The sequence below is a fragment of the Colius striatus genome, chromosome 10, assembly GCF_028858725.1.
Source record: "Colius striatus isolate bColStr4 chromosome 10, bColStr4.1.hap1, whole genome shotgun sequence".
NCBI lineage: Eukaryota > Metazoa > Chordata > Aves > Coliiformes > Coliidae > Colius > Colius striatus.
This window is the reverse complement of record NC_084768.1, coordinates 4,437,948-4,452,052: the sequence shown is the minus strand read 5'-3', so window position 1 is coordinate 4,452,052 and position 14,105 is coordinate 4,437,948. Positions and strand designations below refer to the sequence as shown.

General features: G+C 46.2%; 1 protein-coding gene across 3 annotated transcripts in view; it reads right to left on the bottom strand.

The window, feature by feature from the left end:
• Nucleotides 1–349: 349 nt before the first annotated feature.
• LRRC7 (leucine rich repeat containing 7) overlaps nt 350–14,105 on the bottom strand; it is a 71,630-nt gene continuing 57,874 nt past the window's right edge. For all 3 annotated transcript variants that reach the window (XM_062003623.1, XM_062003620.1, XM_062003621.1), the window contains 5 exons: nt 11,395–11,514; nt 6,395–6,613; nt 4,050–4,142; nt 1,262–1,336; nt 350–457 (listed from right to left, as the gene is read on the bottom strand). In XM_062003623.1, coding sequence (XP_061859607.1) covers nt 350–457; nt 1,262–1,336; nt 4,050–4,142; nt 6,395–6,613; nt 11,395–11,514 — 615 coding nt within the window. The remainder of the gene's footprint in view (nt 458–1,261; nt 1,337–4,049; nt 4,143–6,394; nt 6,614–11,394; nt 11,515–14,105) is intronic.

The window sequence follows — 14,105 nt, the reverse complement described above, 5'->3', positions numbered from 1 at the left end:
AACTTTGAGGCAGTGTTTCTGATGGACAGCAGGATTCCTAAAGGATTTGTTATGTGCTTCTGTGTTTCGAAACCATATGAAATCGACTTTAAGAAGTAACTCGGTTAAAAAAACGCACCAATGCACAGCCAGAGGCTGACAATTAAAACTAATACATAGCCACATGAACAATATTTTGATATAGTTAATATATTTTTCTCCAGGATGATCGGTACTGACATAGAGTATCATACATTTGGCACTACCGTTTGCCATTGGTCCAGCAATTGGCAAGGATTTGTTTCCTATGTATAAATCTGTTTGAACATTAGATCTGGCCTAGACATATTTACTATTGATAAAAAAATATTTAGACAGTAAGCTCACGTTGGATAACTAGGTCTACCGTGTTCTGGAAACTCTTCAGTAGTAATACAGCTTTCTCGTGTTCCATATGTACAAAACTGTGTCCGTTCGCCTGCAACAGAAAGACAAGAAGCTTCTCTGAGGCACAGGAACGCAAGTTTTCAGAGACACTCACTCACGTGCCAAAATTAAGCAGCTGTTTGGCTGAGATTTCTCTGTGTCACACAAAGACCCGACTGTGGATCCAGCAGTGGCTGGTTTCCTTGTGAGCGTGTTCAGAAATGCTGAGGCAACAAAGGAAAGGCCAAAATATTGCCTATTGCAGTTTGGTCAAAAACTGTGCCTGTAGAGCTCCCTGCCCCAGTCACATCAGCTGCAAAGGGGAAGCCTATCAACATGCTTTGCCAGGCACCAACGCTCCTGAAACTGCTCCTCCCCTCCTCCCTGCACCTTCCCACACTGTTAGTGTGGAAAAGATGGATTCTTTTAATTGAGAGTTTAACTTGCATCACCCGGATCATTCCTGGGACTACCTGTAAGCATTAACCCTTTCCTGCAGCGCTGTTCCCTCCCAGGAGGCTGGTGCTGGCATCCCTGTGCTTTATTCAGCATCCCTGCGAGGAGCAGGAGGCAGCAGCCTCCTCGCCATGCTGGGGCCCTCTGCTCTCAGTGTGCTCCCCAGGTTTCATTCACACAGCACACCCCACTGCCTGTCTTTCACGTCCCCAGTTTGTTTTCAAATGGCTCTATTCCTTCCTCCTTAGCCCAGCTTTCAAAAGCAGTGTGAGCAACACTGTTGTGAACCAGTATTACAGTACCACAATAAGAAGCCTAGCAGCTAACTCGTACTGAAAACAACATCATTGCAAGATGCACAGAGCCAGCTCAGTTACAAAGCAGTGAAATCCATCCATACCTGGAGGATCTTGTCGCCAGGCTGGAGCAGGCTGGATGCTGGTCCGTCAGGCTGAACCCTAGTAACAAAGATACCCTATAAGTCAGAAGTAACAGAGGTTAGGATGCTTTCACCAAGAACTAGGTCTCAAAATATAGGTCTCTCCCTATCTGGGGGCCTGATTTACTCTGGAAAAGGTCTAAAGACTAAACCCTCTGTTTGTAGTCAAGCACTAGTATGGGTTTGCAGCAGCTCTCCAAGACCTGCTAGTTAGCAGCTGATACAAGTGTAATTGTGGGTCATTTGAAACTGAGATTCCACGTCACAAAATACTGTCCAGCTTGAATAGGACAAGAGGAACAGGGTTATCAGGAGGATAATTACAATGGAGCAAGCATTTCTTTATTAGAATAATTTGTACTGTAATCTATACAGGGAGCTTTACTTCCCAGAGGAAAAATAGAAGTTGAAAAAGATTCCTAAGCAGCACTCTTGACATTCAGCCCTTGAGATGCTCAGTACAACGGCCTGCAGCCCTAATGCCACTTAACCCAGTGTCTGAGGAGTGAATCACTTTGAAAGGGGACAAATTACTAAGTAATAAAGGATATTTTCAGATTGGTTTTCATCATTTCAGTAAAAGACATTAATAAACCCCCATGTCAAAGACTGGGCTCCTAGAGATAATGAGTACATTTCCCAGCCAGCTCATGCAGCCTGCGCCGCCCTGCCCTTGCTCTCTCGTTCTCTGCTCCGGAGGCCAAACCCCTTTGAGCAGCCCTCCAACTGAGCGTAGGCTAAATGTGAGCCACTCACTTTGCTCCTTGAGACACCAGAGGAACTCCCTGCTTGGTATCATCACACAAAAGGAGCAGGAACCAGCCAGTACACCTGTGACCCACACAAACCCTGAGCTCGGGGTGCTCGCGTTTCAGCCCTGTGACAAAGCCACCACAGACAACTGCCGTGTGTCACGAGAGACAGCATTGCCCTCTCACCACCTCAGTCATATTTACAACACGAAAAACCTGATTTAAGAGTGTAGGAAGCAACGTTTCAGAGCAAAAACACATTAAAAAAAGCCTTCCAACTATAAATGCCTTCATGATAACCACCCCGTCACTCCCTAAGCACACAGTTCTGCATTTCTGTTACTGGTAAAGCCTGTCAGAGCTGTTACTGCTCGTGTGACTGGTGCAGACACATCCACAGTGGGATACAGGCTCTTCAACAATTGCAGGCAAGTGACAGAGGGGGGGAAGTATGGCTTAATTCTATCATCATACATTATAAAGTGTGGAAAAGCCCCTCGTGATGTTACAAAGTGTGATTCCAGTGCACAGTCTCAAAGGACTCCAAATCAAGCATGCTTTAGGGGAAGGTGGTTACTGTGCCTGGTAGTTATGTATGTTAGATGGAACTATCCTTGAAGTTCAGAACAGGGGTTATCAATGAGGAAACAGAAAGGCATTAAGATTGTGTTAGATTGGTATTTCCAAGCATATCTCACATTTTCAATCGGCTTCCTCTTGTAATTCAGAGTGTGTGTGGGGGGAATTATGTTGTTAATTTGCACACAGACCTCAAACTTTTGAGAAAGGATGAAAAGATGGTTTTAATTCATCATTTGCAAAACATCACAGAATCACACAATCTCAAGGGCTGGAAGGGAGCTGGAAAGCTCATCCAGTGCAACCCCCACTGCCAGAGCAGGACCACCTAGGGTAGGTCACACAGGAACTCGTCCAGCTGGGTTTGAATGTCACAAGGGGTGATGGGATGAAACTGGAACATGGGAAGTTTCATTTAAACATAAGAAAAAACTATTCCACTGTGAGGTGAGGGAGCCCTGGCCCAGGCTGCCCAGGGAAGGTGTGGAGGCTCCTTCCTTGGAGAGACTCGCCTGGATGTGTTCTTGTGTGACCTGATCTAGGTGGGACCTGCTTCTGCAGGGGGGTGGGACTGGATGATTTCTAAAGGTCCCTCCCAACCCCCACCATTCCATGATTCTATGATTCTATGAATGTCTCCAGAGAAGGAGACTCCACAGCCCACCTGGGCAGCCCCTTCCAGTGCTCCCTCACCTTATTTATGGAAGTTATGACCGCCTCTTAAAACCAGTGTTACCAAAGAATATGAACAACGAGAACATGTTTAGCAGAGAGGTACCCATACTATCTGTTTTTCAACAAACTCCAGTCAGTTTTACTGCACAGAACAAATTTAGAGGTCTGAGTGTCCATTTCCTAATCCTAAAAGCCCATATAGCTGGTGATCACCAGATGCTCTGTTTTTATTAGGCTTCCGTAAAGAGATTTATCAACCTCTTAAAGGTGTAACTCCTAGAACAGATACTGAGACTCCCTGATCATCACATACCATAACAGTGACATGTTTAATTTGCAGCACCAAACAGAGGACTCCTTGCTGTGCTGCCAATGAGCTCCAGACCAATTTGCAGGCCAGGCTGGTTTCATTTCATACAGCTGCTACAAACCCTGGTACTGATGCTACTGCTGGTTTAGTATTCCCTCTGGTGAGAGAGAGGATTCTTCAGAAAACAGCTTGAAAAATTATCTTACACATGGAATATAAGGCAGATACCCATGGGATTTCTGGCTTCACTCTTGTCCTTATTAATCAGGAAAAAAACCCCTAATGTCACTCTCCTACCAAAAAAACCCCAAGTGTGGGGAAATTCTTCCCATCATCACATCAGAAACGGGCAAAAATGTCACTCCTGTTATCTACACCTGCACCATTTGGCACTCTAAAACAAGGACCATTTAGAGACAAAGAGGTGACTTACCTTATCAGAGGGTTTGAATGGATTTCCTTGTCCACTTATTCCACCACTGATACTAAAACCAAGGCCAGGGTTCTTCTCTATCCTCACACAAAACTAGGTTAAAAAGACATGGCAAGGTAAGTCAAGGCCAACATGCCTCTTCTCTGCATGTATCACCATTAACCAGACAGGCTGACCCTTTCAAAAGCTGTGTTGCACAGTAGCACAGTAAAAGTCAATAGAGTATTGTTATAAACTGAAGGTGTTGCAATTACTTCAGCATGCTGCAACGGTGCCATAATATTCACAGTTGTAGTGCTTTTGCCTGGGCCAGGTTTTTTGGTAGCAGGGGGGCTACAGGGGTGGCTTCTTTAAACAAAGAGTTGCCAGAAGCTTCCCGTGTAGCTCTCAGAGTTGGGGACAGTCAATTTTAAGCTGGACCCTGCACCTGACCCAGGCCTGGCCAATTAGTGCTGGAGGTAACGCCTCTGTGAGTAACAGATTTGAGAAGAAGCTGTTGGGCAGTTGCAAAACTGCTGCAGCAACAGGGAGGGAGAATGGGAAAACATCTGTGCAGACACCAAGGGCAGTGGAGAAGGAGGAGGAGGAGGGTGCTTAGGCACTGGAAAGGCTCCCCTGTGATATGTGGTGAGGACCATGGTGAAGCAGGTTGTCCCTGCAGCCCGTGGAGGCCAGCAGGGAGCAGAGACCCGCTGGCAGCCCGTGGAGGAGCCCACGCTGCAGCGGGTGGGTGCCTGAAGGAGGCTGTGACTGCGTGGGGAGCTCACCCTGGAGCAAGCTCCTGGCAGGACCTGGGAGCCCGTGGGGGAGGTGGCCACGCCAGAGGAGCTGCCCCTGTGGCAGGCCCCAGGCTGGGGCAGTTTGTGAGGAGCTGCAGCCCATGGGAAGGAGCCACGCTGGAGCAGTTGGTGAGGGACTGTCTCCCGTGGGAGGGAACCCACAGAGCAGCAGTGGGAAGTGTCAGGAGGCCTCTCCCTGAGAAGCAGCAGCAGCAAAGTCCATCTGTGATGAACTGACCACAACTACCATCCCCTGTGCTGCTGGCAAAGAAGGAAAGTGAGTCCTGGGAAGAGGAGGGGTGGGGAGAGATGTTTTTAAGATGGTTTTATTTCTCATTTCCCTGCTCTTACTGTTCCTTTACTAAATCAAACCTTTTTCTCCCTAAGCTGAGTCTGTTTTGCCCGTGACGCTCATTGCCGAGTGATGTCTCCATCCTTATCTCAACTCACAAGCCCTTTGTTGTATTTCTCTCTCTCTCCTGTCCAGTTTGGGAGGGGGAGTGATGTTATGACTGGGTGGGCATTGGGCTAAACCACCACAACAGTGCTGCTTATGTTTTTGAATGTATTTTTTAAACTTTATGGGGGAAAAGAAAAGCTTTAGACTTGTGAAAGATGAGTTCATATCAGCCACATTTTTCACTTAAACATCATGCTAAATCTGTCAGTGAGGCTTCCTCTTGTGCACTTCTGTTTTCCCAGAAGGTGTGACACGTGCAGCTTACCTGGGGGCTTCACCTGGGAGTAACCCCAGGAGTAGGTACTCTGCAGCACAGAGGTCTTCTGAGCACTGCCAGTATCAGGGCCACAGCCCTGGCAGCCAGCACTGAGCACCAGCCACTTTTGCAAGTGCCTTACTCCAGGAAATAGTGCTGACTCTCATCTTTGAGTCAGGATGACTCTAAATGGCATTGGGTAATTGAATATCAAATAAAACTGACTTCAGCATAGCTTAATGAGCATTCATTGAGCCAGTCTGAGCCACACAAGCAATTGCTTCTGTATCTCAATGCAATACTCAGAGACTTAATACGGGCAGCCACTTGCATAGCCTGAGCGATGCTTTACACAAGAGTAAGGTTTGCTAATGGCTCTGAACCCTGTTCTGCAAGTCAGGTGCCTCAAGCAGTTATTGCAATCATTAAGGCCAAACACAACAGGGATGGGACCACTAAGCAAACTCCTCGTCAGCCGGTTTGTCAGATGGGGGCACTGGAGCTAGAGCTGCCCTCTCTTTGGGCTCAACCAGAGCAGCCAGCACAAGCCCAGGAGGATCAGTGTCTTGCCAGATCCCCAGCACCCTCAGCACTCGAGTAAGCTACTGGGGAATGGGCAGAAAGGGCACAAATGAATTTGTTACGACCCACTGATGTCAGCTCTGTTGAGGGAGTTCAGTGCCAAACAGAGTTGTTTGGTCAACCCAAGAAAACGCTGTCAGTGCTGGGGCAGAGGCCAGACCTGCTCGCCAGCCCCCAGCTCAGCCACGCTCCCGCACTCGGCTGTCTGCAGGGCAGAAAAACCAGACAGCTCATCTCCAGGCGTCACTTTACAGGCACAGTTCCTCACCTGCTCCTGGTAGGCGTCCGTGCTCCTCTGGCCCTTGGTTTGGATCAGACACCGTCCCGTCTGCGGCGCGCGGGAGCTCTGCGACGAGGGGATCTGGATGGGCAGCGGCGGCTGGTACTGCTGGATGGTGACTTTGTTCATGTTCCCCTCGTACTGCTGCTCGCGGCTCCGGTGCTGCAGGCTTTGGGATCCCATTAGAGTCTGGATGTGGCTACCTGCCTGTGGGTAACGTAACCCGTTAGGCCAGAAATTCAGGAAGCTGAAAAGAAGCAATTATTACAACTTACAGAGTCGAGTAAAAGCAAACCCCCCAAACCAGCTCAGAGGTTTGCCTTCCGACCACAGCTGGACTAAGAGCAGCAAGGACGTGCCCGTTGCATTTAGTGACCCTCAGAGGTTTAAGGGAAAAGAGCTTCATAGCAGATGTTTTACAGACAGAAAGGCATCTGTTTTCCTCGTATCATTGAAGATACTTTTGCTCCAAATGTTCTGTGAACTAAAAACATTTAATAAATGGAAGCAGGGTGGATTATTCACCACAGCACACTCTGAAGATGCTGGAATTGGTTTTTTTTCTGAGGACAGTCTGGAATAAGATTTATAGCACAGATGCTGGCCAGTACTGTGCTCTGGGCATGGGAAGCATAACCAGGTAAATGCCAGGAACAAACGTGGCTTCTGCCAAATATAACTAAACAAGTTACCAAGTTTCTGAGGTGATATTCACTGATTTGGTAACTCTAAGTGAAAGGCTGCATTTACATTGACTTGGCCTTTTGATATTTTCAGAGGAAAGGGATGCCTGCTGTCATGCTCTGCTGCCTTTGACGTTTGCAGCTGGGGTCTAGCAGGTGAGGTTTGCTTTCTGTACTCTGTTCTTGACATGGAGGGGTTGCATACTTGCTTACTCTTCAACACAGAGTCTCTATCCAGGCACATGAGCTACACAAATATTTCAGGCAAACCTTTGCAAAATAAATTCAGTTGAGACAAGTTGAGACTTTCCATATTTACAGGATTCAGCTATTGTTGCTTATAAATAAACACACTCAACTTAGCCTTAAGGGAACGAGCAAAATCCATGCTCTGTCTTACAATCAAATATCATTACCTCCATGAAACATCACACTGCTGCTACTGAGCATTTTCAGATCATATGCACTCATCAGCCAGCGCTGTTACTTGAACAGCCTGAATGTTGACGAGCATTAGGATGTCTGCAAGTCTCTATGGACAAAACAGACCTGGTTACACAACGTTTCACATTGATTTTACACCAGCCAAGCACACAATAAGTGTCATCAGGAAGGTCTAATCCTCATTGCTACTGAACCTTCCTGGTCCTGGGAGGAAGAGCCACCAGCACTGACACTGTATTTTAGACATACAGCAAAAGAGCAAAACGTTCCTTACCCATTGGCCAATCATCTGGTCTCAGAAGCTATACCAGTCAGGGCATTAGGATTAATTGCTTGTTGCCATAACAAAACTATCTCTTTCTGGATTTCCAGGACTTGTCTGCAGCACACATCATTAACACGTGCAGCTGGAGCTACTCGTGTCCCTGACCACAGAACCCCAGTGACACTGCCAGCAAAACCCATCTCTTAGTTTTTTGCTGACAACATTTAAGAGAGGGACTCAGTAGAATATGTGTCTGACAGTTTTAGTACAAGAGGGACAGTCTCAAAGTGAGTAATGCCAGAGAAATGGTTTACTCCTTGTACAGCTCACCTGCGTACATGAACGTGCGCAACAGACATCCACAAAGTTACTCCAAGAATAGCCTGGTGAAGTCAGTCTGTTCTGTGAACATCCTGCTTCACAGGCCAGAGAGATCTTCAATTCAACCAAGATCAGAAGGGAAGGAAAATGCTCAAGAAGGACTTTTCAGAGATTGATTAACAGCCCACGGCGGGCTGCTGAGTCTGTGTCACCCTGCACTGCACCATGGTTCTGTTGTACTCATCACAAGAGGATCCCAAAAAAGCAGAGGATCACAAACTCTGTTATTTGCCCCAGATACAATCCCACAGCCCCTGCAGCAGCCCACTGCAGGTGCATTGTCTGCCTCAGAGGATGATGTCTATTTCAAACACAAAAAAAACCCCAGTGCTTCTTCACTGGAAAACCTCAAACCTTCTTTGTCAGGTTAAAAGACCCGTATTGAACAGCAGATGCTGGAAGTGAAAGAGCCTCTGGCCTCTCAGTGGTGGCTAACAGAAATGCTCCCAAGTTAGAAAGGGAGAGAAATGGTGACTCAAACACTTTTGTATGCCCCAGTTTTGAGGCAGCTGCCTTGTTCCAGTTCCATGGCACATGCTCCTTCCACATCCACCGAGACCATCACAGCCCACGCAGAGATCTCAACGAGTTTGCAAGGCTTCAGCCTTCGTGTAGGTTGCTGTGACCTTGCAGGAGCAGAGGTCAACTCACAGTCCTACACAGCCTCAAACCTCTGTAGCTCATCCTCGTAGAAGGTCATCACCCTGGACCCGGGTTGGCCCATCTGCTATCTCTTCATTTCCCATCTTCATTCTCACTCTTCAGCCTCTGTCTTTCGTAAGGAGTGATTTCCAGGTTCCCTTTTGGTGATGGCCTGCCACACACTTCTACCCTCTCCCTTTTTACAGAGAAGCAGCTAACCCAGAACACAACTGACACAATCAGGTGTGTAGCTGACTTCTGCAATGCTGACGTGACAGAAAAAGTCACCTTCCAGGAAGCACAAGTGCTGTAGTCATTTAATAACTCAGTGGATCGTGCAATTTGAGGATTAAAATATCCAACATAAGAGAAATGGCCCATGAATTATGGGAAGATCACATAAATTATCACACTTGAAACTGGCATTTGAACTGCAAAAAGGACAGAAACAACTACTCCCACCCCACATAACTATGTAGTGGTTACTGTGTAGTGTTCCCACCCTACCCAACACACATAAACAGCCACCACCACGTGAGTAGCAGTGAACACCAGCCCTCTGTGTGGGGGCAATTTGGGAACACGTATTAACGTGTGCATACAAGTACTACATCAGCCTGAGTGCACCATCCAGCTGGCTATACTGCACGCTCTTCCCCTTGGTAGAAGCCCCAGCTCCTTTGCCAGTGACTTCCAAAGTCCAGCTCTGCTCTGCAGGAGCCCTTTCACACTGGTGCTGTTATGTTAATGGGAAACCAAAACGTATGCTACCATTTATATTTACATCATTGAGTAGTTTGCTATGTTGAACTTCAATTCCACGGAAGACTTTCTGGGCCTGAGTTCAAATAATTGCTCTATTTTAATCCCCAGCTGCTGGGAAACTAAGGCACTTGAGGTCACTTTCCATAGGGAAGAGGTTAACATTGTCGTAACAGCACATTGCAAAGCACCTCCTGAAGGTAGTGAATTCTCAGAATTCATTTTCTCACTCCTGTTAATAGACTCAGAAGAGATTGTATCACTCCTCCTTGTGCCTTCACACCGTGGCTCTGGCTGGAGGTGGAGGAGCTGCCTTATTGGAAACAGCAATTATTTATTCTGCAGGAAAAGAAATCTGTTAGGCAGATGGCTCCCCCAATTTCATTTGTATTCTTTACTTTATTTAACAGCCATCACAAAAGTTAATTATTTTCAGCTCAGTGTCCAATATTTACAGTAGCATTAAAGTAGCTGCCGAGGGACGTAACAAAGGATCGCTCCACTGAGTTAAGCAGATTTCAGTACGGTTATGCAATGTTTGTACTTACCACATCTGAGCAGACAGATACTGAAATATTCACAGAGAAACAGAATCTGCAGTTTCTTATTACAGTAACACTGATGATGCACAAACACAAGACACAGGCTGCGTTAGATTGTGCGAATGGACAAATGCAGGGTTCATCCCAATATGCCAGTGAAGGTAAGCAGTGACTCCTCTTCAATGGCTTATCCTAGTTTCTTGCATATCAGAGGATAAAGAAACCCTTCTAATTACTTGGCTGTCAGAGCCAACTCCACCAAACAATGTCAGGACCCTTCTACCTCACCCTCCTGGGCCTGGGAAGGAGTCTCTGGGGCTGCTCTAGGTGCGACAGATTTGGCCTCCCATCCTCAAGCAATTCTCTTGTACCTGCCTATCTCTTGTTGCTGCTTTTGTATGAAGGCAAGGGCTGCTGCTTCTGAAACTGTCTCAGATAAAAGAAGTGGAGCCAACAGGGAGACATTTGCTTCATCAGTGCTGACAGTTAATTACACCACAGAAGTTATTAGTGTGCACGTTACGACTTCCACGCTGATTTTATTCACTCCTAAGACTACTTCAGGAACGAGTAGCACAATCAATGTAATTATTGCTGCTTACATGTGCAGCTCCACATGCTGCAGCTGATTGCAAACACAGTTTAGTCTGTCGAGACCCTCTATCCTCCAGCTTTATGATTAGAGCATCTGAAAATGGCAGTTCCTCGGTCGATGAGCAGAGCCAAGTTGGAGCTGGGAGAGAGCAGCCAGGGTTTTTATAGAAAGGACAGATCAAAGCACTGTAATTTAATATCTACTACCACAAGGTACTTGAAATTATAACCTTTTCTAAGTGAGTTTATCAGCAAATGAAGTGTGCCTAGTGTCAAAATGTCTGTGACTCTCCAGACCCTGGGCTGGCCTCCATCTCAACATGTTTATGTTTTGTCATGAACCGAAGAAAGCAACTGAAATGAGAAACGTGAATGAGGACCTTTTGGGACGAGAGAGAGCTGGTGGCTATCTGACATGTGCAGGAATACACCTGCCAATGCCCTGTGCCCATTGCACACACCACAGCTGGAACTACCAGCATCTGCATCCACACAAAAGCGGGCAGCAAGCAGGAGAACACCATCCTCCATTCACAACGACTGCTGCTTTAAACTTTGAGACGAAACCGTGTGCTTCCCAAATCCATCCTCATTAACCCGTTCTCCTCCTTGCAGCGACTGCCTAGGAACAGCAGCCAGCAGTGGCTGTGTCAGGAGCTGGCTGGTGCTGCTTACCTTCTTGGTGACGGTGTCGGGGGGCACGTCCCGCCGGCCCAGCGGGTAGGGGTTCCACTGGCTGCTCACAGACACCTCCTCCTGCCCGTTGTCCAGAATGCTGCTCTGCTGCGACGGGGTCTGTTGCACAAACGGTAGGGCAGCCTTTAGTCACTGTCACACCACCACAGAAAACGCTCTCTTCATATTTATTTCAGTAACCAACCCAAGTTAAACTGCAACACGCTATCGCTACAATGGAAACCCGCTGAAACTTTCACGGTATTTCATTAACGTGCAATCAAATTGCTGTGGGAGTCTGCAAGCAGGAGATCTCGAAGGATAGATAAGAGAAATAATGAGAATAATGAATGATGACAGAAAAGAGAAAATTAATTTAACACAACTCATTATTTTCAGAGAAACCAACTTTGGCAAAGCTCCATATTTAATCGTGCAGTCTGCCATTGATCATTTGAGTTAGAACTCTGTCACGGGTCATTCAAGCATCAAAAACGTTTTTATTAAGTACTTGCCACCAAGGAAAATGATTTGCTTGTATTTTCTTCAGAAAACATTCCTCAATGGCACTACTGAACTTGTGGCTACCCTCACCATGCACTATGCTCTGTGTGTGCTGTGCTGCTCACAGATCTCTCTCTAGGCTACGGCTGGTTTTGTTCTAAGTTAACTAATTAACTAGTTAATGAAATGCTTTCCTGAATATGAATGGACATAACACACATTTAAAGTTTCCTGATTAAAGTTTGATCGTTTTGTTGTTGTTTTCTACCTTTCTCTCCTTTTACACACATTTCTTCCTTGTCACTTTTTCTCCCGGTTGTTTTACTCCCGCTCTCAGTACTTCTGGGGACAAGTGTCCTTTCTCTGTCCCATCCTGATTTTCTGTTATCTGTCTCTGTATTTCTTTACCACAGCTGAAAGTTTTGCTAACATGGGCATGCCAGTGTCATACTACCACTGACAGCACTCAGCATTATGTAGCCCTTGTTTAGTTAACTGCTTATTCAGCTCTGATCAAGGGTAATCTGCACAGGACGAAAAAGTCTGCTCTTCCCCTCTGCCATTCAAGCATTTTCTTCTTCAGCTCAAAAAAAACCAATCATTAAACGCTTCTTTAGATGACTGAAGAAAAATGAAACTGTTGCTCTGGAATATTAAAGCTGGTAACTGGTCAACTAGGGCTTTTTAAATGGAAGCTTAAAAACCCTTTACAAGCAAATAGAAGTAAATTGTGATTTAGATCATGCTCCTTAGAGGTAGAGTAAAATAATTCAAACCTAATTATTTAAAATCAAAGAAAGCTTTCATTGCAATTCTCTCACCATTCAAGAAATCTTCTGGAAAAATCAAGAAAGATGTGATTCTCCTTATCTTAAAAACCATTAGAAAAACATTTCTCCCATTGAAACTACAAGATCTTCCTGCAGAGCTTTCTTAGCACACGTTAAAAAAGGAAAAATGAGACTGACCTCAGCCCTTTCTGCAGAGTTTATCGCTCCCAGCTCTACAGAGACTGGTCCTGGTGCCCGATGCAGCTGAGCTGCTGCTCCCTGCTCAGCACTGCCAGATTTGGGCCCAGAGCCGTGAGCTGGCACACAGACACCAGCCTGGCTCTGAGTCCTCAGCAGGCAGCTGGACCTGCCTGTGCAGACCGACACCCAGCACTGCAGCAGCTTGCCTGAGCCTCCCTGCCCAGGACACACTGAGCCCTGGTTCTCCACAGATCTCAGTGTGGGCCCAGGTAGGGCTCTTTGTGCCTACAGAAGCTCATGAATCAGCCACTCTGCCCTGTTTGTTGCATGTTCCCATGTAAACCTCATCCAAACTGGGGGTACATCACCTGAGACTAGGGCAGTAAACAGCTTCTAAACCGAAAAAGGACAATTGCAAAAGCTTCTGCTCTGAGGAGTAGTAAGACACCATGAAAAAAGAAGGGCCATCCTCTGTGATGGGAATCATCCCTGCCGGAGGTGCACAAGGCTGTGCTGGAAATCTGCTCACCTTCCAGTGAGATGAATGTATAAAACAAGCTGCGTGCCCTCAGGGTGCAGAGACAGAGGGGATTAACGAGGCAGCCTCCAGAGGGAACTTCTGGGTTTCCTCCTAAGTGTTAGATGTGAATTTGCTGATTATTCCCAAAAGGAGGTGGTACTGCACACCTCTGAGAAGGGTGCACCAAACCATAAACAACTAAAAGAACTGTGAGGTGGATGCCAAAAAGTGAAAGCATTCTCCTGAGAAGTGTTTTGTCACCGCAGATAACACAGTGCCATTTTTATTAAGCATCTGGCTGCTCTGCAGAGGTGAGCTGCACTCAAAATGGAAAAATACAGAAGGTGCTTTCTGCTTTCTCAGTAAATAGGAAAATTCAGTGATGTCAGGTCTCTCTTTTCATCTTCTGCAGGAAATGAATTTGTCTGCTTGCAGTTATTCATTTACAGAGCTCAGACAGACTGCAAACAAACTTCATATCTTAGTCCAAATGAAAAATGAAAGGCAGCAGTTCAAGCATTTTATAAATGGAGTAGAACTGATGTAATAAACCTTCTCAAAATAAGTAATTGCTATACTTGATTTCCTCTTCTTCCACTGGACAATTAGACCTCACTCATTACTCTCTTGAATCTAGGCCACAGGAAAGAGGAAGAAGTAGTAAATATTAAGCTGTTGTGGCCTGGATTCATTAAGAAATGCAAATTCTTTAGAAT